This window comes from Pristiophorus japonicus, chromosome 11 (assembly GCF_044704955.1).
Source record: "Pristiophorus japonicus isolate sPriJap1 chromosome 11, sPriJap1.hap1, whole genome shotgun sequence".
NCBI lineage: Eukaryota > Metazoa > Chordata > Chondrichthyes > Pristiophoridae > Pristiophorus > Pristiophorus japonicus.
Genome location: NC_091987.1, coordinates 96267157 through 96291843, shown reverse-complemented (window position 1 = coordinate 96291843; position 24687 = coordinate 96267157). Strand labels below are relative to the sequence as shown.

General features: G+C 40.4%; 1 protein-coding gene across 2 annotated transcripts in view; it reads left to right on the top strand.

Annotated features, from left to right (window-relative positions):
* The first annotated feature begins 204 nt into the window (after positions 1–204).
* The window catches only part of paxbp1 (PAX3 and PAX7 binding protein 1), a 46956-nt gene continuing 22473 nt past the window's right edge, over positions 205–24687 (top strand). For both annotated transcript variants that reach the window (XM_070893765.1, XM_070893763.1), the window contains exons 1-7: positions 205–758; positions 8003–8128; positions 10752–10925; positions 11538–11753; positions 13764–13867; positions 18287–18507; positions 20642–20828. In XM_070893765.1, the coding sequence (XP_070749866.1) occupies positions 299–758; positions 8003–8128; positions 10752–10925; positions 11538–11753; positions 13764–13867; positions 18287–18507; positions 20642–20828 (1488 nt within the window). In that variant the 5' untranslated portion in view covers positions 205–298. The remainder of the gene's footprint in view (positions 759–8002; positions 8129–10751; positions 10926–11537; positions 11754–13763; positions 13868–18286; positions 18508–20641; positions 20829–24687) is intronic.

The following is a 24687-nucleotide window of genomic DNA, read 5'->3' as shown; positions in this document are numbered from 1 at the left end:
TCTGGGGGCGCTGTGACTGGGCTCAGTCTCTACGGACGCTGTGACTCGGCTCAGATTCTAGGGGAGCTGTGACGGGCTCAGACTCTGGGGGCGCTGTGACTGGACTTAGACTCTGGAGGCGCTGTGACTGGGCTCAGACTCTGGGGGCGCTGTGACTGGACTTAGACTCTGGAGGCGCTGTGACTGGGCTCAGACTCTGGAGGCGCTGTGACAGGCTTGGTCACGCCGAGCGGAACCCGCCGCCACTCGAGGCTGTCGCGCTGCCGGTTGTAAGGCGGCGCCGAGCGCCCCGGCGACTATGTTCAAAAAATCGCGCAGGAACTTCAGGCGACGGAACGACTCTGAGGAGGAGGAGCGGGAAGATGGGGCGATCCAGGAAGCGCCGCCGCCACAGCAGCAGCAGCAGCAGCAGCCCGGCCCGGCGGCCGAGGCCCAGCTCACCAACAACAGCCACGAGAAATGCGCCGAGCCGCCGGTCCCGCCGCCTCTGGGCATCAGCGAGCCGACCGCCGGCCTCCTGCCACCGCCGAGGCTCGCCATCTGCGCGCCGGGCCTTGGCGCTCCCAAACCCGGGCCCGGCCTCTGTCCTGTAAAACCCGCACCGGGCGTCGGTGCTCCTAAACCCGCGCTAGGCTTCGGGTTCGCCAAACCCGCGCCCGGCCTGGCTGCTGCCAGACTCGCTGCCAGGGACAAGAAACGGAGCCGCGATAAGGAGGCGCCGAAGGCGGCGCTGCTCAGCTTCCAGGACGAGGAGGAAGGTGAGGAGAGGCCGCAGGGCTTGGATTCATGCGCAACGCGGTGGGGAGACGGGGAGCTGGAGGCTGATCAAGGCCTGTGCACTAAATATTTATACTTCGACGTTGACGTGAATAGTTCGAAGTAGTTAATGTGTTATGTTAAATTTGAATATATTATAACGGTTAACTAGTTAGCAAGTCTTCAATCTATTTTATTCCACAAGAAATGCGATTTTTGTGGGTCGAATGTCACTCTTTTTCTGAGCAAACTAAATCATTTTGAGTGCAATCTGTATGAGAAGTGGCAAGAAACATACAATTGAGATCTATATGTGAGATAGATGGACCGTTGAAGTTGAAGAGGATTATAGCAAGAGTCTTACAGTATTTCAATCCTGCAAGATTCAATTTCGTAATCAAAACAGAAAATGCTGTAAATACTCAGCAGGTCAGGCAACATCTGTGGTGAGAAACAGTTGATGTTTCCGGTCCATGGCCGTGCAGCTTTGTGTTGCGATTGTTGAAGGGGGGCAGAAAAGGATAAACTGGGTAACCATAGTTCAGTTTAATGTCTTTACTCTTCGAATCCATCATTTTACATCAAATTACTATGCAGTTAGAAATGTGTGTGTTAATTAAGGACAGCCAGTAATGATTTGTGAAAGGTAAGTTACGTTTGACAAATGTAATCCTTTTTTCAAAGCATGACTGATAAGAAAGATAGAGGGAATGCAGTAGTTTAAGAGTCTTGTATGGATTTTCAGATGGTGCTGGATAAGCTGTCTCATGAGTGGCTTGTTAGAAAAACTCAAAGGACAGTACAGAAAGAAATGCAACAACATGGATAGAAAGTTGGCTGACAGGCAGGTAACCAGGTTAGAGTAAACATGTGTTGGTTGGAAATAGTGTACCCCAGAGACCGGTACTGTATCCACTATTTATATATGTAAATTACAATCTCAAATTTTGCTAATGGCGCAAAAGTACAAGGTTTGGCAAACTGAGGAGATCAGTAAGAAGATGAGGATAAGTTAATGCAATGAGCAGACAAGTCATAATGTGGATAAATAAGTATGAGGTAATCTATTTTTGGGTAAAAACAAAGGATGAGAGTGTTCACTTCATTAAAAGAAAGTGGATGTGGATAAACCGAGACCTGGGGATAGTGGGGATTTAAATATATAATTCTCTGAAACTGAGAGTGCAGGTTCACAAGGCGATGACAAAAGGCCAGTAGTATTTTGGTTGTATAAATATGGGCATAAAGTGCAGGAGTAAAGCAGTCATTAAATTGTGCAAGGCACTGGTTAAGCCACAGTTGGAGTACTGTGCGCAGGTTTGCATGTCCCATTATAGAAAGAACATTAAAGCTATGGAGAGCGTACATTGCACCAGGGTGATGGCAGGGAATGGGAAACTGCAGTTGAGGAGAGACTTGAGATACTAGGACTATTTCCATTGGAGTAGAGAAAGTTAAGATACGCCTTTCCTCCTAAAACAGCATACCCTCTGACCTAAAGTGTTCAAGCTAAAATGTATTCTCCAAAATGTGACTAACTGAGCCACTAAGTGTTGATCTCACTATTTATAATGGCCTTCAAACCACGCATGAGTTATAGCCTATTGATGCCCTCACTCTCATTATATATTCTATTAAGGCAAGTTTAAAAATGTATCATTTTAATTAAACAGTTCCTGTACGTTAATCTTGCTCCAGAGTCTAGTATAGTTTAGTTGATCAATATGAACCTGAAGAAAATTGCCGCTTTAGTGGATTTAAATGGGAAAGCTTAGAAATAAAAACCTCTGTATACTTAAGCACAGTTGCTTGAGAGCAAATTCAATACCATAAACGCTCTTCGAATTCAAATGACACTTGTAAATTGTTTGAGCTTCGCTTTTGTAATTTATAGTATCATGGATACTCCAAGTGTGTTTTAAAAAAATTTTTGCATATGACTATTACAGTCTAGTAAATAATTCTCTAGGTAAACTGCTTTTTCCATTATATTTTTAGTAAATCCTCCCTTCCCTCCCCAATAATGTCCAGTATCGGCTTTATACATTTCTTTGCCTTACTATTCTGTGTTGTGATATGAAGCTTCCCTGCAAAACTCATGTCATATACAGTTGTTGGTAACGCTGAGGAAAAACCAGTAACAATAGATACAAATGAGAGCATTAAAAATTGTTAATTTGCTATGGCAGGTTACTGAGTTTGTTCAGAGCTACAACAAACTGCCAAAGTTCAAACTGTCTCCATGAATGTCTTGAGTGTGCTGTGCTCTTGTAATGCACTCCCACATCTGCGCTGGGCACTTAGCACATGTTCAGGAGAAGTTTTATGTAGCTTATTATGTTTCATGCACAGCGATCCATTCCCACTTGAAGAATGTGCATACACATAGCATGTACAGTAGTAGCCGAGCTTTGCAACCATATTCTAATATAAAATGGTGCAAGTGCATGCAAATCCTCCCTTCCCTCCTCACTAATGTCTAGTATCAGCTTCATACATTTCCTTGCCTCACCCATTCTGTGTTGTGATATGAAGCTGCCCATCAAAACTCAACAGCCATTTGCAGTTGTTGGCAATGACAAAGAAAAATCAGTAACAAAAGATATGAATGAGAACCAGCTAGCATTGAAAATTGTGTAATTTTGCTGTTAAAAAGTCATATACTTGTATAATGTGTACAATATTTTTTTAAAGAAGGCTTCAACTTTGAAACTTGCATGAAATGGTACTAAAGATCAGCCTGGAGGCATTAGAATATGCCACAATCGCTTGTGAAGCATTTTCAGACTATAGAGAGCTTGACCTCTGTACTCTCCAATTCGACCTTTACATTTTTCAGTGTTTTCAGTTTCCAGGGTCAGAAAATAACTAATTAGGGTTGACTTTAATGAGACTATGTCAATCTCTACATTTTGGGCTTTTGCTTGCAGGCAAACAAAAATGACCACTGCTGCAAAAATTCATCTCCTGAGTTCTGGGAAGAGGTTTGCACTGTTCTGTGTACTTGTACATACTTTGATGCTGTTACAGTGCTCTGGAAATGTTGACATGCAGAGGTAGATTAAAGCAAGGTCATCTCAGAACTATTTTCAAATTAATTGCAGACCCAAAGCATGCCATTTTGATAGGCAAGCGGAAACCAGGCATAGCTTTAATATGTGAAAGAATATAAAGCCAGACTATTTGGATGTCTGCTGAGAGAATTGGCTGACTAAGTTGGAATGGTTCATAGTGACTCTTGATTTTAAAATTGTAATTGGAGAAGGCAGGAAGAATGAGAGGAATTGGGGCTGCCTTGTCATTGCATTATGTAAGTTGCAGTTCCTTTTGATATTAACATTGTGCATGTGTCAGTTTCACAATGCACCATGATGCAAATTAATTTGATCTGTAACTGGAGGGGTTTGGAAGCTAATAACAAGTGAAGCTTAATGGTTCACACCGTCATTAAAACTCAGGATGTATTATAGTCTTGAACACATCTTGCACCTTTATAGAGCTTTGCTGTTGGTGATATCTCTTGTATTCATTATGAATATAACCCATAATTTGTGTGATGGAAAGGGGGACAATTTATTTCCTTACCCATCACACCATGTGTTGTAAAATCACTTCATGCTTGCCCATCCCGTCTCAATGCTGCTGTTTTAAATGTAGGTTATTTAGCCCATTACACACCAAATTACTGAATCTTGCAGTTTGCTGTTGACCTAGTTTAAGCCTTTAGCTCTGACTCCACAATAGCTGAAATAGTTTTCTTTCAAGTTGTTGACTGAATCGATCCCTATCATGCCCTATTGTGCCTTTTAGTATTCCTGGTGACGCATTTTGTTTTCAAGGTCAGTATATCAGATAAATTCTCTTGGGGATTCATTTTAAGGAGAAATCCAAGCAGTTCCCATACCACATAATGTAAGGTTTCATTTGTATGGGAAAGGGCATTGATTTGATAGCTTGGATTTTTTTGAGGCAAGAAGGAATCAGGCCACACCTGTCGATGAATACTTTGAACAGAGGGGGAAGGGAGGAATTATAACCGAAGTATTGAGAACTGACTGCATAAAGGTAGTGGGAATTGAAGGTCGAATTGTAGTTGTACCTCCAATTGACAAGGCGATAGCTCTAGATAGGAAAGAGTATAAACATTAATGAAGGTACTTGGACTCGAAAAAAACATTTTTTATTGATTTGTTATGAAATATGCATTTTTTGTCTGAATAGTATCAACATGAATTTGGTTAATTTTAATCTAGTTCAGTTTCTGCTTTTTTGGATAGATTTCCCTCACTGCCCATAGTTACTAACTTTTTGCTCTTTTACAAATACGAAATTTAAATTAATCATTGGTCTGTGACCTCTATTCCATACTCCCAATTTCTCCGTCTCCGTTGCATCTGTTCTGATGTCATTCCACACCAGTGCTTCCGATGTGTTCTTTTTCCCTCAACCGAGAATTCCCCTCCATTGTGTAGGAGGCCAAGGACAAAGAGGCCAGAGTGGGAGTGAGATGGAGAATTCAAATGGCAGGTGACCGGAAGCTCAGGGTCACGCTTGTGGACTGAACGGAGGTGTTCCGCAAAGCGATCACCCAATCTGTGTTTGGTCTCTCCAATGTAGAGACTACCACATCGTGAGCAGCGAATACAGTATATTAAATTGGAAGAAGTACAAGTAAATCACTTTCACCTGGAGGGAGTGTTTTGGGCCCTGGATGGTGGAAAGAGAGGACACAAGAGGGCAGGTGTTGCATCTCTTGCACTTGCATGGAAAGGTGCCGTGGGCAGGGGTGGGGGTGTTTGAAGAGTGGACTGGTAGGGTCGAGAGAGTGAAACTAGTTCCACTGGTTGGGGAGTCTAGGATTGGGGACATAACCTAAAAATGAGAGCCAGGCCTTTCCAGAGTAATGTTAGGAAACACTTCTACATGCAAAGGGTGGTAGAAGTTTGGAACTCTGGGTCAATTGATAATTTTAAATCTGAGATTGATTTAAAATTGTCATGGAGGGAATGGTCCCTTTGGCATGCGGAAAGGGAAGCGGAAGATGTGTTTGGTGGTAGCATCAAGCTGGAGGTGGCGGAAATGACGGAGGATGATCCGTTGAATGTGGAGGCTGATGGGGCGGAAGGTGAGGACAAAGGTAATGCTATTGTGGTTCTGGGAGGAAGGGGTGAGATCAGAAGTGTGGGAATGGGAAGGACCACGACCCTGTCAACCATGGTGGAGGGGAATCGTCAGTTGAGGGAAAAGGAAAACTTAGGGCAGCGCTGGTATGGAAGGTGGTATCATCCAAACTGATAGGAACAGGAGTAGGCCATTTAGCCCCTCAAGCTTGTTCTGCCATTCAATGAGATCATGGCTGATCTGTGACCTTTCACCATATAAATCTACCGTTGCCCCATATCCTTTAATACCTTTGGTTAACAGAAATCTATCAATCTCAGATTTAAAATTATCAATTGACCCAGCATCAACTGCTGTTTGTGGGTGAAAGCTCCAAACATCTACCACCCTTTGCATGTAGAAGTGTTTCCTAACTTTACTCCTGAAAAGCCTGGCTCTCCTATGTCCCCTAGTCCTAGATTTCCCCAACTAGTGAAATAGTTTCTCTTTCTCTGCACATCAGTTCTTGTAAACTTCGATCAAATCGTCTTTTAATCTTCTAAATTCCAGGGAATACAACCCGAGTTTGTGTAATCTCTCGACATAATTTAATCCTTGGAGTTCAGGTATCGTTCTAGTAAAGATATGCTGCACTCTCTCCGAGGTCATTATATCTCTCCTACAGTATGGTGCCCAGAACTGAACCCAGTACTCCAGGTGTGGTCTAACCAAGGCTTTATACAGCTGTAGCATGACTTTAAATCCCTTGCATTCTAATCGTCTGGATCTCAAGGCCAACTTTTCATTAGTTATTTTATTTATTTTTGTACCTGTCCATTGATCTATGTACATGGACAAATCTCTGAACCTCCAATGCCTCTAACTTTTCACCATTTAGAAAGTACTCTGATCTATCCCTTTTAGGTCCAAATTGGATGACCTCGCACTTGCCTATATTGAAAATATTTTGTCACAGATGCGACTGAGACAGAGAAACTGGGAGAGTGGAATAGAGTCCTTGCAGGAAACTGGTTGGAAGGGAGTGTAGTCAAGGTAGCTGCGGGAGTCGATGGGCTTATAGTAGATATTGGTCAACAGCCTATCCCCAGAAATGAAGAGATAGAGAAGTCGAGGAAGGGAAGAGTGGGATGAACCATATGAAGGCAAGGGAAGGGTGGAAATTCGAAGCAAAGTTGATGACATTTTCCAGTTCAGGGTGAGAGCAGGAAAGGGCACCAACAATCATCAGTGTACAGGAAAAAGAGATGAGGACTGAAACAAATACCATGAAAAGGCAGACATAGCTAGGACCCATACAGGTTCCCATAGCAGCACCTTGTTAGGAAGTAAGTGGAGTCAACGGCGAAGTTGTTCAATGTAACAAGAAGTTCGACCAGGTGGAGGAGGGTGTTGATTGAGGCTCCATTCAAGGAAGAAGTGGAGGGCCCTCAGGCCGTCCTAGTGGGGGATGGAGGTGTAGAGGGATTGGGCGTCTATAGTTAAAAGGATACCGGGCCTGGAAGCAGTTAGTGGCAGAGGGCATTGGAAGAGTCGCGGATGTAGGTGGGAAGAGACTGGACCAAGGGGAAAAAAAATAGTCAAAGTAGGAAGGAATCAATTCTGTGGGGTAAGAACAGGCTGAAACGATGGGCAGTCTTGTTTGTGGATATTGGGAAGGAGATAGAAGCTGGGCTGGGGGACCACAAGGTTGGTGGCCGTGGAGCGAAGGTCAGTGACCGTCTGGGAAATGATGGCTTGGTGTTTGGTGGTGGGGTCATGGCCCAGGGCGAGGCAGGAGGATGTGTCGAACGGTTGGCGTTGGCGCAGGGCAGAGGTTGGTTTGCAAAACAACAGTGCCACTCTTGTCAACAGGTTTAATAACACTGTTTGGGTTGGACCTGAGGGAACGGAGTACTGCTAGTTCAGAGCCTGGTTTTATATCTATGGAAAAACATGGCTTGTTTCATGATTAATTTTTTTAAATTCTCCTTTCTGTTTACTATATTATTGAAATGATGTTGCTGTTTTTTAAAGCAAGTTGAACTTTCAAATAAAATGTTTTCTGATAGTGGGAGAATTCACCTCTGTAAATTTCACACTGCCTGCTGTTTAAGCATCCAGGTTTACCTTTTTTTTCCTTCGACAGAGGAAGAGATTTTTAAAGTGAAGAAATCAAATTACAGCAAAAAGATTGTAAATAAACTCAAGAAAGAGTACAAGGAAGATCTTGAAAAATCCATGGCAAAAAGTGATGGGAACTCTCAGGTTTCAAGTAAGTATTAACATTGCAGAGGTTCACAGCTTAAATTTCTCTTGCTGCTGCTGAAAAAGACTAGTGGTGGTTGTATTATCACCAGAAAACTAACTTTATTCAGTAAATTCTACTTTCATTGCTGCTGCAGGCTTTGAATTGCAGAATTTTACGACAAGTGGCCAGCCTCCCAGCTTCTACACTCTAAACTTCAGCTCATCCAAAACAATGCTGCCTGTATCCTAACTCGCACCCAGTCCCATTAACCCATCATCCCTGTGCTCATGGACCTACATTGGTTTCCGATCCAGCAACACCGCAAATTTAAAATTCTCATCCTTGTGTTCAAATCCCTCCATGACCTCACCCTCCCCATCTCTGTATCCACCACAAGCCCTACAATCCTCCGAGAACTCTGCATTCCTCCAATTCTGGCCTCTTATGCATCCCCAATTTTGATTGTTCCACCATTGACAGCCATGCCTTCAGCTGTCTAGATTCTGGAAATTCCTCCTTATACCTCTCCGCATCTCTAACTCTACCCTTTTAACACGCTCCTGAAAACCTACCTCACCTGTCTTAATATCTCCTCATGTACCTCAATGTCAAAATCTTGTCTGATAACGCTTTTGTGACGTTTAAATTAAAGGTGTTGTATAAATGCAAGTCATTGTTGTATGAATCCACAATTTAAAAATGCCCATAGTTTACACTAAGTTGTTAGTCTCGCTTAGATTATGACAGCTTATGCACATTCTTTGGACGGTGTGTCGGGAGCTTTGCCCTATACTTGATCAGGGAGTGCTTGATGCTCCTGATAAGTGCCTGGATGTCATCTTTCACTTTGGTGAACAAAAAGATTCTCTCCAAAAAAGAAACACATTTACTTTTCTGTTGTTGATTCCTTAGCTGAGAACTATGAGATGGGGTTCAGAATAGGAGCAGCATTGTAATATTTTAAAGAGTAAATATATTGCAATAGTTATAGAACCCAGTTTGAGTGAAAACTAGAAAAGTATGAGACAAAATTAGATTGATCAGATTCTTTCTAGTGGAATACTGCACATGTATGATTGAGATCTAGTCAGTGCTTGCTGTTCCTGGAAATCAAATGCAATGTACATTACATTCTGGCTAATTTTCACACTTCAGCAAAAGTCAGAAATCTGTATAGTTCAGACGACCTTGTTTTGAATGCTTTCATTGTTGCCAATATACTTGGATGGAGTCCTACCTAATAAGTCAGTCAAAGTATTTTGAAATAGATCAGTGAATCAAATCATTCCATTCTATTTGGTTTAGTGAGCTTGACATTTTGATCAGTTACGTACCGAGAGGCTGAGAGAATGGCTTTAAACTTTATTGTTTGTGGCAGATGTACTTGTCTGGACAAGCATCTTAGATAATTGGCAACTGTTAACAGGCTGTCAACCTGATGTAATTGAGCGATATAGTTGTCTGATGGTGTTTTTGTTTCAATATGCCTTCAAAGATGTTGAATGATACAAGTGTCTGATTTTATTAGTCAGCAGTCAATTTGAAGCCAACAGGGAGACAGAGCTAGATCAGTGCTCCATGATGCTACGTAAGAAAGGAGTGGCATGTTTTGAGGGTCGATTTTATGTTGATAGTACAGGGGAAGCATCTTTGTTGTTTTGGCATTTCGAGGAGGATAGTGCAGTTTCTAAATTACTGTAAATAGCTGTTTGTACTGAGTACTGTTCATTTACCTGTTTAATGTTAAATTTGTTGCTTTGTAGCCTGAGACTCGATCTGAAAAGTGTGTATATATCACCTACCAAAGATGAGGAAATCATGTGACAGCATATGATGTACTCCAGTAAACCAAAAAATATAGTGGCAAGTTCTGTTCAATCATTACAGTTGCAGCATAGGGGACGCAAGGTCCACTTACGGATTTGGACATTGATGCTGGGCTCTTATATTTAACAAGTCAAAATTGAATGTTGTGTGAGTTATTATTTCTAAGATAAGATAATTTAATAAGCAATTGATACAGCACCATCTTGTAGAAATGTTGGTGTGAAGAATAATGCAGCTGCTAATATCACTTTTGCATACATTTGAAGTAAAAAACGAATCTATACAACAATTTATTTTCATAATGCTTAGAATAGATTTGAACAATGTGCTGTTATAACAAAACAAACCTGGATTAACATCTTCATTTGTGCAATGTTTGCAGATTATGGTCACTGATGTAGCTAAGCTTTTCATGATAATGTTGTAGCACCGCACAATATTATTTCTTAATTGTACTTGAAAACTTTTTTTTAAATTGTCTTTGTGACTACTGAAAATATGAGGCAACCCCCAGATGAGTTCTTCAGGAGTTGCAGTGCAAGCAACCATTCAGCTTGTTAAAACAAATATAAAGTTGACCCTTGCTACTTGCAACATCCTAGCAACTTGATAGTATCATCTCACTTTAGGTTATGTATTACGAACAGTGGAAATCCTGTTTGCCATGTCAAAATATGCTAAATGTTCCTGTTTGACTTTGGTTAATTTCCTATTTGTGGAAATACAGATTTCTTGTTGAATTGACATGTATCCAATGCACTTTTTCTTAGTGCTTTTTCAATTATGTGACTTGATGCAGCTGTATTATCTTTCTTGGCAGATGTCACAGCAGAGAAACCTGCTTTGGTGAAGGAACCTGTTCAAGATGATGGCCAAAGCGAGAAAGGAGAGGAGGAGATGGAGGTAGACAGTGATGAGCAGGATGAAGAAGGCAAAACAAAAACTGTGGGAGCCTTTGCTAACACTCTGTCTACACTGAATGCACTTCGACCAGGTGTGAAATACATACAAGCATGAAACATTTCTAAGGAGGAATTTCACTTTGACATGCAACGACCAATTTCACAAGTTTCTACACATAATGCATGTAATGCATTCTATTTCCAGTGTACTTAAATTGACCATAAAATGTCCTGGCAACAATAAAAGCATCATTTTCTGAAAGGAGCTGAGCAGTAATCAATCACTATAAATCACTTTTCATTCCTAATCTTTATAAAACTGCCAGAACTATATTGCAACACAAATTCTGCCTTTATTAGGAATTAAAATTGAAGCTGTCTTTTATCATTCTATATTTACCTTTAACTTTCTACCATATACTGAATATTATTATTAAGATTAAAATAATGTTGGAAACCAGTTAGCATTTCTATATTGACAGTATTTTCTGAGTAAAATCAAACTTTTTTACATTTATTGTAGTTGAAATTCCATTGCATTATTAAATTGTTATGAACACATTTATGGTACTGAATTTAAATCAATCTATTTTGTCTGAATATAACTTTCAGGGATGCAAGTAGAAGCCACATGTGTTAATTTAGAGGAACTATGCAGTTTCAAGCTTGCATTATTGCAACTGACTTATGTAATTATTTTATAGGAGAAATTCCAGATGCTGCTTTTATCCATGCTGCACGCAAGAGGAGGCAGATGGCTCGTGAGCTTGGGGATTGTCCAGCTGTAGAAATTGAGACAAGTACAAACCGACTTGTACGTGAAGATGAGAATGATGCAAGTGATGATGATGATGAGAAACGAAGGATTGTCTTTTCGGTAAAGGAAAAAACGCAAAGACAAAAAATTGCAGAAGAAATAGGTCAGTACTTACTCTGGGCAGCTATAACACGCTAAAGGATCATTTAATGGCCTGGAATTTGTGGTCAGTGGTGAACAAACTGAGCCAGCTGTTCATTATACTTGCCCCCAGACTTTCAATGGGCTTTTGCACTGGAACTTGCAGTGATTAGAAATCCATTTCAGCGCGGTGCCCTCTACAAGGGATCTGGGCCTGTATGAACAGGGCAGTATGAACAGTGTATCTCCTGAACGAATCTGATTGAAGAATCCTTACTGACATGCAGAGTCTGAATTAGGAAGTGTAAATTAGAATAGATAATTCAATGCCAGATCATGTATAGAAAGCAAAATAAAGAGAGGGAAAAAAAGATAGGATTAAGAGTGACAAATAAGAGACCGAGAGTTTAGTCAAAAAAAATTATTTAAATGTTTTTATTGTTTTAAATCTCCATTAATAATTACAATCTGAAGTAATGAGACTCCACATTTGTATAAGTTAATTTTCAATGCTAGAGAGGTTGTTTGGCAGTAATTAAGACTTATGCCATTTTAAATGTACTTACACTGGAATTGTCAAGCCCTACCTTTTTCTGGCAAGTTTAGTGGGTATCTATCCAGTAAGTTCCGCAACTTCACGTCCTTCCGTGTATTTTAATGCCAAATCTCTCGGAGAAGTACTGTTCTAGTGAAGCTTTTGGAGGAGCAGGGCTACTTGGACAGCAACTTCCTGATTTTGCGTTTAATTGCGCATGTGCGGTCGCCGGAAGTTTCTGTCTGGTTTCCTCTTTTTAATAATGGTAAGCGCTGATGGCCTTGCCGTTATTTTCACTGCATAACCTGGGTTATTGTGTTTTGAATATTAATGAGAAAATAGTTTCTTAATTAAAAAGATTGGCGCAGACATTCCACTTTCTCCTTCCCGCGGGCGTTCGACTAGATTTTAGAGAAAAAATGCGCACCTACCTGAAGCTGCTGCGCCCGCTCGAGTTCCCGATCCACAGGGCTCCTCGCTGCGCGTCGCAGTGCGCGCTCATAGGGACGTCTGTAAGCTGGAGTCACATGGCTCTTTACAATCAAGGTACAGTTTTTTCTCATTCATAACAATGGGAACTCCGTAAGTTGGAGTTCCCATTATTATGAATGAGAAACCCCCCCCAAAACACCCAAAACTCTAATTAAAAAATAGAAAATATACACTACATATTTAAGATTCATTTAAATTAAAGTTATTAATGTCTTATAAAAAAAACTATATTTTCCCAATTTTTTAAAGTTTTTTTCATTATGCCTTAAAATAAACTTACCATGGTGGGGAGGGTTTTTAACAATAAAATATGTTTTCATAACTTTATTTTAATATGTTTTTGTGTGTTTTAAAACACTTGCGCCTGTAAAAGTAGGCTATGCACCTGCTTTTTCAGGCACAAGATTTTTAAAGACATTTGCCGGGCAAGATATGGGTAAATCCCGCAATCTTGCCCGTACAACTGTCCTAGCTCACGATCTGGCTACGATCTGTCAAGATCCAGCTTGACAGATCGGAAAAGCCGGTTTTCAGTGCATGCGCATTGCGCGCTGCAAACTGGCTTCTCCGATGCCTTCCCGGGTCCGTAGAAACTTCATACGGGCCCGGGGACGTCGGAATTTTAGGCATATTATTTTCATCTGTGTCTTACCCTGTTTTACTTTCCTCAACCATGTGCTTCAAAAAATTCAAGAATTCAGTTGGAATGTGCTTCTACACTTTCATTTTTTAAAGTAAACTTTCCAATTTAACAAATAACCTAAGGTAGTCAAAATATCCAATATGTATGTGATTTTTTTTGGGCTGATCTAATTGGTTTGTGGTGCCAAATTATTAGCATTGACCAATTAGCAATGCTACAGGCTCACTATAGTATTGCAATACATTATAGCAGTACTAACACTAAACTTTTAATATGGGTAGAGTTATTGATTCAAGCAGTAGGAATTAAGGAAGAGTTTTTCTAACTTGTAGTGTTTTACTCTTGTTTCTGTATGTGAACAGGGATTGAAGGAAGTGATGATGAAGCATTGGACACAACAGATCAGGATGAAGAATTAAAGATGTGGGAACAGGAACAGATCAGGAAAGGAATTAGTGTCCCTCAGGTAATTTTTTGCTGTACTTGGTTTGTTGTTTATTTGTGTTGACTAGCATGTAGCTAATCGTTCAGATGTGAAATTTTGATTTAAGTTCACTTTTAGTTTTTTTTTATAGTTTTGTGAAAGTCTATAGAATTGTATGTTCTGAAAGTGGGCATTAATGACATTTTCAGTTATTGCTTCAGTCACCACCAAAGTATTGCGACAATATTGACAATCTGATAGAAACATAGAAAAATAGGTGCAGGAGTAGGCTATTTGGCCCTTCGAGCCTGCACCGCCATTCAATAAGATCATGGCTGATCATTCCTTCAGTACCCCTTTCCTGCTTTCTCTCCACACCCCTTGATCCCCTTAACCGTAAGAACCATATCTAGCTCCCTCTTGAATATATCCAGTGAACTGGCATCAACAACTCTCTGCGGCAGGGAATCCCACAGGTTAACAACTCTCTGAATGAAGAAGTTTCTCCTCATCTCAGTCCTAAATGGCCTACCCCTTATCCTAAGACTATGTCCCCTGGTTCTGTATTTCCCCAGCATCGGGAACATTCTTCCCGCATCTAACCTGTCCAGTCCCGTCAGAATCTTATATGTTTCTATGAGACCCCCTCTCATCCTTCTAAACTCCAGTTAATAAAGGCCCTGTTGATCCAGTCTCTCCTCATATGACAGCCCAACCATCCCTGGAATCAGTCTGGTGAACCTTCACTGCACTCCCTCAATAGCAAGAACGTCCTTCCTCAGACTCGGAGACTAAAACTGAACACAATATTCAGGTGAAGCCTCACTAAGGCCCTGTACAACTGCAGTAAGACCTCCCTGCGTCTATGTTCAAATTCCCAAGCTATGCAGGCCAACATACCATTTGCCTTCTTTACCGCCTGCTGTACCGGCGTGCCCACTTTCAGTGACTGATGAACCATGACACCCAGGTCTCATTGCACCTCCCCTTTCCCTAGTCTGCCGCCATTCAGATAATAATCTGCCTTCGTGTTTTTGCCCCCAAAATGGATAACCTCACATTTATCCACATTATACTGCATCTGCCATGCATTTGCCCACTCTCCTAACCTGTCCAAGTCACCCTGCAGCCTCTTAGCATCCTCCTCACAGCTCACACCGCCACCCAGTTTAATGTCATCTGCAAACTTGGAGATATTACACTCTATTCCTTCATCCAAATCGTTAATGTATATTGTAAAGAGCTGGGGTCCCAGCACTGAGCCCTGCGGCACTCCACTAGTCACTGCCTGCCATTCTGAAAAGGACCCGTTTATCCCGACTCTCTGCTTCCTGTCTGCCAACCAGTTCCCTATCCACGTCAGTATATTACTCCCAATACCATGTGCTTTGACTTTGCACAACAATTTCTTGTGCGGGACCTTGTCAAAAGCCTTCTGAAAGTCCAAATACACCACATCCACTGGTTCTCCCTTGTCCACTTTGCTAGTTACATCCTCAAAAAATTCCAGAAGATTCGTCAAGCATGATTTCCCTTTCATAAATCCATGCTGGCTTGATCCGATCCTGTCACCGCTTTCCAAATGCGCTGCTATTTCGTCCTCGTGATCAATTCCAACATTTTCCCCACTACTGATGTCAAGCTAACCGGTCTATAATTCCCCGTTTTCTCTCTCCCTCCTTTTTTAAAAAGTGGTTTACATTAGCTACCCTCCAGTCCATGGCAACTGATCCAGAGTTGATAGACTGTTGGAAAATGATCACCAATGCATCCACTATTTCTAGGGCCACTTCCTTGAGCACTCTAGGATGCAGACTATCAGGCCCCGGGGATTTAACGGCCTTCAATCCCATCAATTTCCCTAACACAATTTCCCGCCTAATAAGGATATCCTTCAGTTCCTCCTTCTCACTAGACCCACTGTCCTCTAGTACCTTCGGAAGGTTATTTGTATCTTCCTTTGTGAAGACAGAACCGAAGTATTGGTTCAATTGGTCTGCCATTTCTTTGTTCCCCATTATAATTTCACCTGAATCCGACTGCAAGGGATCTACATTTGTCTTTTTCTCTTCAAATATTTATAGAAGCTTTTGCAGTCAGTTTTTATATTCTCTGCAAGCTTCCGCTCGTATTCTATTTTCCCCCTCTTAATTAAACCCTTCGTCCTCCTCTGTTGAATTCTAAATTTCTCCCAGTCCTCAGGTTTGTTGCTTTTTCTAGCCAATTTACATGCCTCTTCCTTGGCTTTAACACTATCCTTAATTTCCTTTGTTAGCCATGGTTGAGCCACCTTCCCAGTTTTATTTTTACTCCAGACAGGGATATACATTTGCTGAAGTTCATCCATGTGATCTTTAAATGTTTGCCATTGTTTATCCACCGTCAGCCCTTTTAGTATCGTTTGCCAGTCTATTCTAGCCAATTCACGCCTCATACCGTCGAAGTTACCTTTCCTTAAATTCAGGACCCTAGTTTCTGAATTAACTTTGTCACTCTCCATCCCTGCATCCTACAGTATGCTGTAAATGTTTGATCAGTCTCATCTTGCATCTGGTTACTTCAGATAGTGAGCAAATTTGTTACCAAGAGGTGCAATCACTCTGGACGTTGCAACAATTAATCCTTTTGCTGCTTTGTTGCTCCTATAAAGAGCTTGAGTTAAAAGTGTTGTGACATTTGATCCTGGCACATACTGGGGGAGGCAGCACTTGCGATGCAGACTTTGCAATGAGGGAGAAGTGTGAAATATTAGACTACATAGCAGCTTTGAAAGAGGATAAATTCCTAGGCCCAGGCAAAATGTATCCCAGGCTGTTAAGAGAAGCAAAAGAGGAAATAGCAGAGGCTCTGACCATCATTTTCCAGTCCTCTCTAGCTCCAGGTGTCGTGCTGGAGGTCTGCTAATGTTGTATCTTTGTTTAAAAAGGGAGAAAGGGATAGACAGAATAATTACTGGCCAGTCAGCCTAACCTCAATGATGGGAAAATTATTGGAAAAATCCTGAGGGACAGGATAAATCTTCATTTGGAAAGACTTGGATTAATAAAGGACAGTCAGCATGGATTTGTTAAGGGAAGGTCGTGTCTGATTAGCTTGATTGCATTTTTCGAGGAGGTAACCAGGAGGGTCGATGAGAGCAGTGCGTATGATGTAGTGTATATGGATTTTAGCAAAGCTTTTGATAAGGTCCCATATGGCAGACTGGTCACGAAAGTAAAAGCCCATGGGATCCAAGGCAAAGTTTCAAGTTGGATCCAAAATTGGCTCAGAAGCAGGAAGCAAAGGGTATTGGTTGATGGGTGTTTTTCTGACTGGAAGGCTGTATCCAGTGGGGTTTTGCAGGGCTCAGTGCTGGGTCCTTTGTTTTTTGTGGTATATATCAACTCCTTGGACTTGAATGTTGGGGGTAGGATTAAGAAGTTTGTAGATGACACTAAACTAAAATAGGTTGTGTGGTTGATAATGAAGAAGAAAGCTGTGGATTGCAGGAAGATATCAATGTATTGGTCAGATGGGCAGAACAGTGGCAAACGGAATTCAATCCGGATAAGTGTGAGGTAATGCATTTGAGGAGGTTTAACAAGGCAAGGGAATATAGATGAAATGGTACGACACTGAAAAGTGTAGAGGAACAAAGAAACCTTGGAGTGCAGGTCCACAGATCTTTAAAGGTAACAGGCCAAGTAGATAAGGTGGTTAAGAAGGCATATGGAATAGTCGAAGCATGGAATACAAGACCAAGGCGGTTTTGCTTGAACTGTATAAAACACTGGTTAGGCCGCAGCTGAGTACTGTGTGCAGTTCTGGTCATCACATTACAGAAAATATGTGATTGCGCTGGAAAGGGTGCAGAGGAGATTTACAAGAATGTTGCCTGGACTGGAGAATTTTGGCTATGAGGAAGGATTGGAGATGCTGGGTCTGTTTTCTTTGGAACAGGAGGGCGAGGGAAGACCTTGTTGAGGTGTATAAAATTATAAGGGGCCTCGATAGACTGGATAGGAAGGACCTGTTTCCCTTGGCAGAGGAGTCAACAACCAGGGAACATCGATTTAAAGTAATTTAGGGGGAGGTTTAGAGGAGATATGAGGGGAAATGTCTTCACCCAGAAGGTAGTGGGGGTCTGGAACTCACTGTCTGAAAGGGTGGTCGAGGCAGAAACCCTCACCACATTTTAAAAATACTTGGATGTGCCGTAACCTACAGAGATACGGACCAAGAGATGGAAAGTGGGATTAGACTGGATAGCTCTTGGTCAGCCAGCGCGGACATCAAGGGCCAAAATGGCCTCCTTCTGTGCTGTAAATTTCAATGATTCTATGATATTTGCAAAAGTGTGTATTTATTTGTGTATGTGTGTTGTATACAGTAAAGCTCCAAATATTTGTCTTCTCTCAGGAGACTACTCACTTCATGTAAGAATTTAGTATATGTGCTCATATCTGTCTTTTTGTTATATAGGTGCAAAGCAGCCATCTTACAGACTCAGCTAGCATTTACTACCAGAACAGCTACCAGGCTATGCCATATGGTTCTTCCTACAACCTTCCTTATACATATAACACCTATGGAACAACAGAGTCCAAACCTATCAAGACAGATAATGCTATTGCTTTCAAACCTTCCATTAATGAGATGCCTCCTGTTACTATTGATTTGGTAAAGAAGCGCCTTAAAGACAGGTAGGGCAGACCAGCTCTCTCAAACAGGCTTCTGAGACCTGTGCTGTAGCTTTCTATCCTTCAGGCACAAAGCAGCCTGCTGAAGAAGTGACAGAATTGTGTCGTGGGACATTCACTAAGCAGCGCACATTCTACATAAGAAGACATCAGCCAGTACTCGATGTCGTCTTGGAACACGACATCGGTTATGACTGTATGACTACAGTCTTTGTGTTTTAAGAATGCAATATCATATTTGCACTTCTGAAACTGTTCCCAATAACTTTTAAAGAGTTGGATCTTAGAGAGTCTTGGGCAAGTGTGACATAAGGCAAGATTTAATTGACTGAAATGTATTATACACTTATACTGTAAAGTGAAAGTTTATCTGACTAATTGTGTTGAATCAATTGCAACTTTTAGTACAGTGAGATTAAGTTTATTTCAAAGTCTGCAGTTGTCATTTTATTCAGTTGACTTGAATTATAAAGTCTGTTCACATCTATCCGTGAGGTCCAAGAAAGGGGAAATCTAAGCTTTCTAAAATGGAGGTAATTTGTATGTAAACATCTTAGCTCTTTGCAGCTGCAAGTCTTGCAATAAATGTTGCTGGGTGTGAGGATAGAAGATTTTTGTATTGACACTAGTAATGAAGAATGTCACAAGAGGCTGAAATCTCTAAAAGAGACAGCAAAAGGTACAGTGGAACTCTTACCAGACTCTAATCCGAAATTTTCTAAAGTAAGAAAGACTTGCATTCATATAGATTTTTTTTCACGGCCTCAGGACTTCTCAAAATGTTTTATGTCAGTGAAGTACTTTTATAGTGTAGTCACTGTTGTAATGTAGGAAACTAGAGGAAGGTGGGATTAGCATTGGGGGAGGGGGGTAGAGAAGGAGGTGGATGCAGACAATATTAAAAAATAAAAATTACTTGTCTGTACAATTTAGAACCATTAAAAATAGATGAAGCTTTATTTTAGATTGCCGTTTTGATCCATTTGGGGTTACCCGGCCTAACCCTTTATATTGTGTTGAACAAGTGAAGAATTGTGTATTCTTGAAAAACACTAAAGGGTCATCTAGTTTCTGAGATAATCTTAAAACCAATCTGATCTTTTACCATGTAACTTTTCATGATTGACATCAGTTAAACAAATTAATACGGGGGTAGTTGCTCTCCTGTCCAGCCTAACAGCAGACTTTATTCCACTCAGTGATTTTTCAGTCTTGATGTAGTTCCCTTACACTCTCGAGACTACTCCTCTTGGATTTGTTTTATTTCTTTGCTCTCGGATTGCTCCAGGACTACTTTTGGGTCAGTTTCTGCTGCTCATTCAAAAATAATAGAAACGGTATAGAAAACAAGATCATGTCGAAAAAGTGATTAAATCAATAGTTAGTTTTTTGAAAAGTATGATTGTACTCGGTGAGTTATACTGCTACTTCTGCATTGCTGCAATGTGGTTTCCACTTGTCTTTCGCTCTCCTTGGGTTTGACACCACCTAGAGTACAAATCAGATGTATTATTGAGCCAGATTTTAAAAGTGCTTAGGTAATCCATTAGACCTCCTGAGCTCTTTATAAACTAAACTATACGTTTATTTTATGTTGAGTGCAAATATACTCGCCTATGCTCTCAAACATTCAAAATTTGCAATCCGGAAGTGGAGCTCTCTGCATGTGTCAACATTCATGCACAGAGCTCTGTCCTGATGCTCAAGAGTACAGTTCACAACCAGTGTCTGTTTGCATTATACCTCGCGGTTTGCTGGCTTTGAATTGGACTTTTAAACTAGTAGTCTCAAATCAGTAGCTCCATAATACTGCAGCCTTAGAGTTTGCATTTATTAATGGTGCGGCATCTTGTTATAATGCACAAAGCACTTGGTCCCTGAGGAGTGATTTGAAGGTGAAGTATATTTGTACTTTGGTACTCCTGAGACAACATTTGGCAGTATACAGATGTTTGGGATTGGTTCTTTCTAAATATGAGGTAATTCACAATAATGCTATATCACAGTAGATATGTAATAACATTTGGATAGAGAGTAGATTTGATATTTTAATGTTGACTGTGGTAATTGCAATATTCCTATTTAGTCTTTAAAGTCAATGTTCAAAATAACTTTCATGGATTGCTGTTGTTATTAGGTTGGATTCAATGAAAGAAGTACACAAAACGAATCAGCAACGACTCGATAAACTTCACGAAGATCTGGAAAACTCGTCTAAAACAATAGAAAGACTTGAAGGCATCACAGATGATAGTGGACGGTATAGATTCTTTCAAGAAATGCGAGGGTATGTCCGAGACTTGCTTGAGTGTTTCAACGAAAAGGTAAGTTGAAGTAATTGTTTATGGACTTCCTGCTTGTAAGTAAAAAAAATAAAACATTTACTTGCTATGTATTAAGGGTCCTCACCACAGATGCCACTGTAGTGATGAAGTAAAGTGGTCGGCGATCTGTGCCTGCAACCTCTTGTTTTGGGTAATTGACATTCCAGCCACTGTCCACCAGATTCCTTTCAAATAATGTGAATACTGACCTTTCAACATAAACGTGTGACAGAAAAATGGCTGGGTAGTTACTTTCTGTATTAGAATATTTTAACGGTAGAGGAGGAATTAGTGGAACAGTAAAAGTAATTCCCTCTATTTGGAAAAAAAACTGTTAATCTTCTCCATTTAACCAATCCTGTGTTTTGTGAAAATGGGCAACTGTCATTGGTGTATAACAAATTCTGGAAAAGCAGTCAAAGCTTAGCATTTGTTTAAGCCAGATGTAACTGTCCAGGTAATTACTTAGAATGCAAGTACATATCCCTTTATTTGTGATCAAAATCATTTTCTATTTCCTGAGAAAACAGTAGTTGGAGGGTTCCTCAGTAGACTTCATATTCCACATAATTGGTAAAATGAAATGGCGTAGACCAATAATGCCATGAAGTTGGTTGCAGTTTAATACGTCTGTCACCTGGTATTGATAAATTCAATTGATTTGTTTGCAAGCTGATCAGTCTGCTCAAAACATCAAAAAGATGCGTGTTTTAAAAAAATTAATCGTGCAGACTGTGACACGATGGTGCAGTGCATGAAGTTGGGCTTGTGTCTAGTCCACTGCGCATTGTTACTGTGGTGAAAGCGCCATGTGGAAACCAATCGCTTCCAGAAGTACGAGTTGTGTTATCATTGGGCCACACTCCGTACCCAGAGGCTAACTCGAGCAGTATTGCTGAACGACAAGGGCCTCTCTGTGGGCGGGCTTAATAGGAATAAAAGGAAGGTGAATATAACTGGGGGAAAGTAGAGGATAGGCAACCTCAGCAAAAAAACTACTTGACCAATTGAAATGTTGCATGCTCATTAATGTTGGGCAACAAATTTACTCTGTTATGCCTTTAGCTTTATCGAGGAGATCTTCACTGACCAATTTGTTGGGAAATATGACTTCAAAGAGGGGGAAACACATAAAGTGATAAATACTTATTACAGTCGTCTTTGTTTCTAGCCATTCTTAACTCTACTGCATCAACACATTTTGTAGAGCTGTAGGCCATTTCATATTTTACTGCATTATCTAACCCTCAGAGTGCTAGTCACAAAATTGTTTGACATTCTAGAGTTCCTGTGCTTTCACGGTGAGTTGAGAATCCTCCCCCATCAAACCTTGAAAGGAATCTGGATGAGTTAAACTGAAACTAAATTACTGTCAAGCTGCCAGTTTTACTAAATGAGTTTGGAGGACATCTTGGGTTATAGGTCATCTGCATTATTTTTATAAAGTGACTTGTCTTTTGTACAGGGTTCTGTTTATGCAGTGAATTTAATGGCAATTTGCCTGAAAACAGAACTTTGCACAAGTGTGACTTATTTTTGTATTAAATCAAGTCATTAGTTATCTTTGAATTCTTAGCCAGTTAGAGTTTCAGCTCACGAGATAGCAAAAATACCATCTGGGGTCGAAAAAAATTGCCACTTGTCAGATAAGCTCATGTAAAATATTTTTTATTGTTAGTAGTGTGGTGAGAACTCTCAATACATTTGTTGGAGGAAATGAACTGTGAAGATGTCATGCAAATGGAATAGCAATAAAACAACCAGAATTTAATGTATGACTCCCCTCTTATGCACTCAAAATAGTTTCTTTCGTACCTGGCACTGCTTAGCTATATGTAGACAAATGAGGTAAAACATAAGGTCAGAGTGACTGGTTAAGCTTTGTTTTAACTTCAAGCTCAAAGCACATTCTGTTTGCAACTTCCATGGGTTTGAGTTTTGTCTGGAACTTTATAGATTGCTAGTCAAGCATTTCTGTTGATTGTGTTCCTTGAAATAAATGGCCGTTTATCAGATTTAGATTGCACGCCAGTTTTCAAACCTGAAATCTGATAACTTTAACTCCAGTTAGTGAAATTCATACATTTAACTTGCTGCTTTTTTTTGTAAGTATACATCCACTGGAAGCAGTTAATTCTCCATCATTGTATATTTAGAGTTGTGCATAAAATACAATACTTAGGAATATGAAACAGCCATTTAGCCCCTCCAAAATACCTCTTGATTTGTGATCTCCAGCCCAACCCCCGGTTTCTCATCAAACCTCTCAATCCTGTCTGTCTCCAGGGATATATCTCTGCTTATTCTCTCTGCTTTCACTTGTGTAATGTTCCACCCTTCCTCCTTCTTTATCTCCCAAGCTATTTAATGTATTTGAACCAGTGTACAATTTACCTTAATGTACATTGTGAGTCTCCTTTACAATCTTGAAAACCTCAATTAGGTCAAAGTAAACTCCCTCTTTGAAAGAGGACAAACCGAGTTTTCTTTAATAATTAGCTAATAAAATGAACATAGTGGGTTTACCTTTGAATTTCTCATGAATACTATGAAGCAAAACTGCCTAATGCAGAGTTTGAAAACTTAGTGTTTTTGTAGAAAACCAGCAATTGCAGAATGTCCTCCTGCATCTCAAACTGCTGGTTGCTCAGTGTTGTTTTTCAATGTTAGTCCTTGTTTCATGTTATTAGAACTATAATGCTTTTCTTCAAATCTGTATGCATATTTTTGTTTCCAAAACATTAAGAATTGCACCCAAAGTACATTTTAAACAGAAACTTTAGGGTAGGGGTAACTACATCCCTGGATGAATTCCATGTCTTTTTTTCAATCCAGAGATGTGAGCACATATTCTAGACTGACATTTTAGTGCAATACTGCACCATCAGAAGTGCCGTCTTTCAGAGATGGTAAAACAAGGCCAAGCCTGTTCCCTTGAATAAATACAAAAGATTCCATGGCATTTTGAAGAAGAGTAGGGGACTTCTCCCAGTGTCCTGGCGAATATTTAGCCCTCAGCCTGTACCATTGACACACACATTATCTGGTCATGTATATCATTGCTATTTGCGAGAGCTTGCTGTGTACAAATTGGCTCCCGCATTCTTCTACATTACAACAGTAAGATCTTTAAGATCATTTGATGCAGGATGAATAATTACTGTTGTAATATTTAATTTGCTGTGAAGTCCTGAGGACATGAAAGATGCTATATAAATACAAGTTATTTAATGGGATGCAGTTAACTGTTCAAAATGCCATTAAGAAGCTGTGTCATTTTAGTTGCTGTTCTGAAATAGATGCCTCGAAGTAGCTTAGTTGAAGGGTATCTTTTGGAGCATGCCCATTTATTATAGACGTCGTTCTCTTTTTTACCTCCCTTCTGCCCTATTTGTCTTGAGTACTTAACCACATTTTTCTACAGTCCTCCATAATCTCAAAATGGTGCCCGTGTTTTTAAATTTCATCTCCTTGAGATAACATTTTGATGCAGTACATAATAGTCCAACCATCTTGTCTTAATTTTTCCCTGAAATCTAAGAAATGCGAATGCCCATTCTGCAAACATGAAATATTAACAAAATAATACATTCATCTGCTCCATAGTGCTGTCCACATGGGGTACTGAAGTTGAATGTTCAGCCATGAACTCATTGAATGGCGGTGCAGGCTAGAAGGGCCGAATGGCCTACTCCTGCACCTATTTTCTATGTTTCTATGTTTCTATGTTGTCATATATAAACAAGGAATCCTTGGGAACATGTCAATTATAACAATCAGATTAGTGTGTTTAATGTCCTGTTTATATTATCTTTAAGATCATTTGATCCAGGATGAATTGCTTGTGTCCTGCATCATT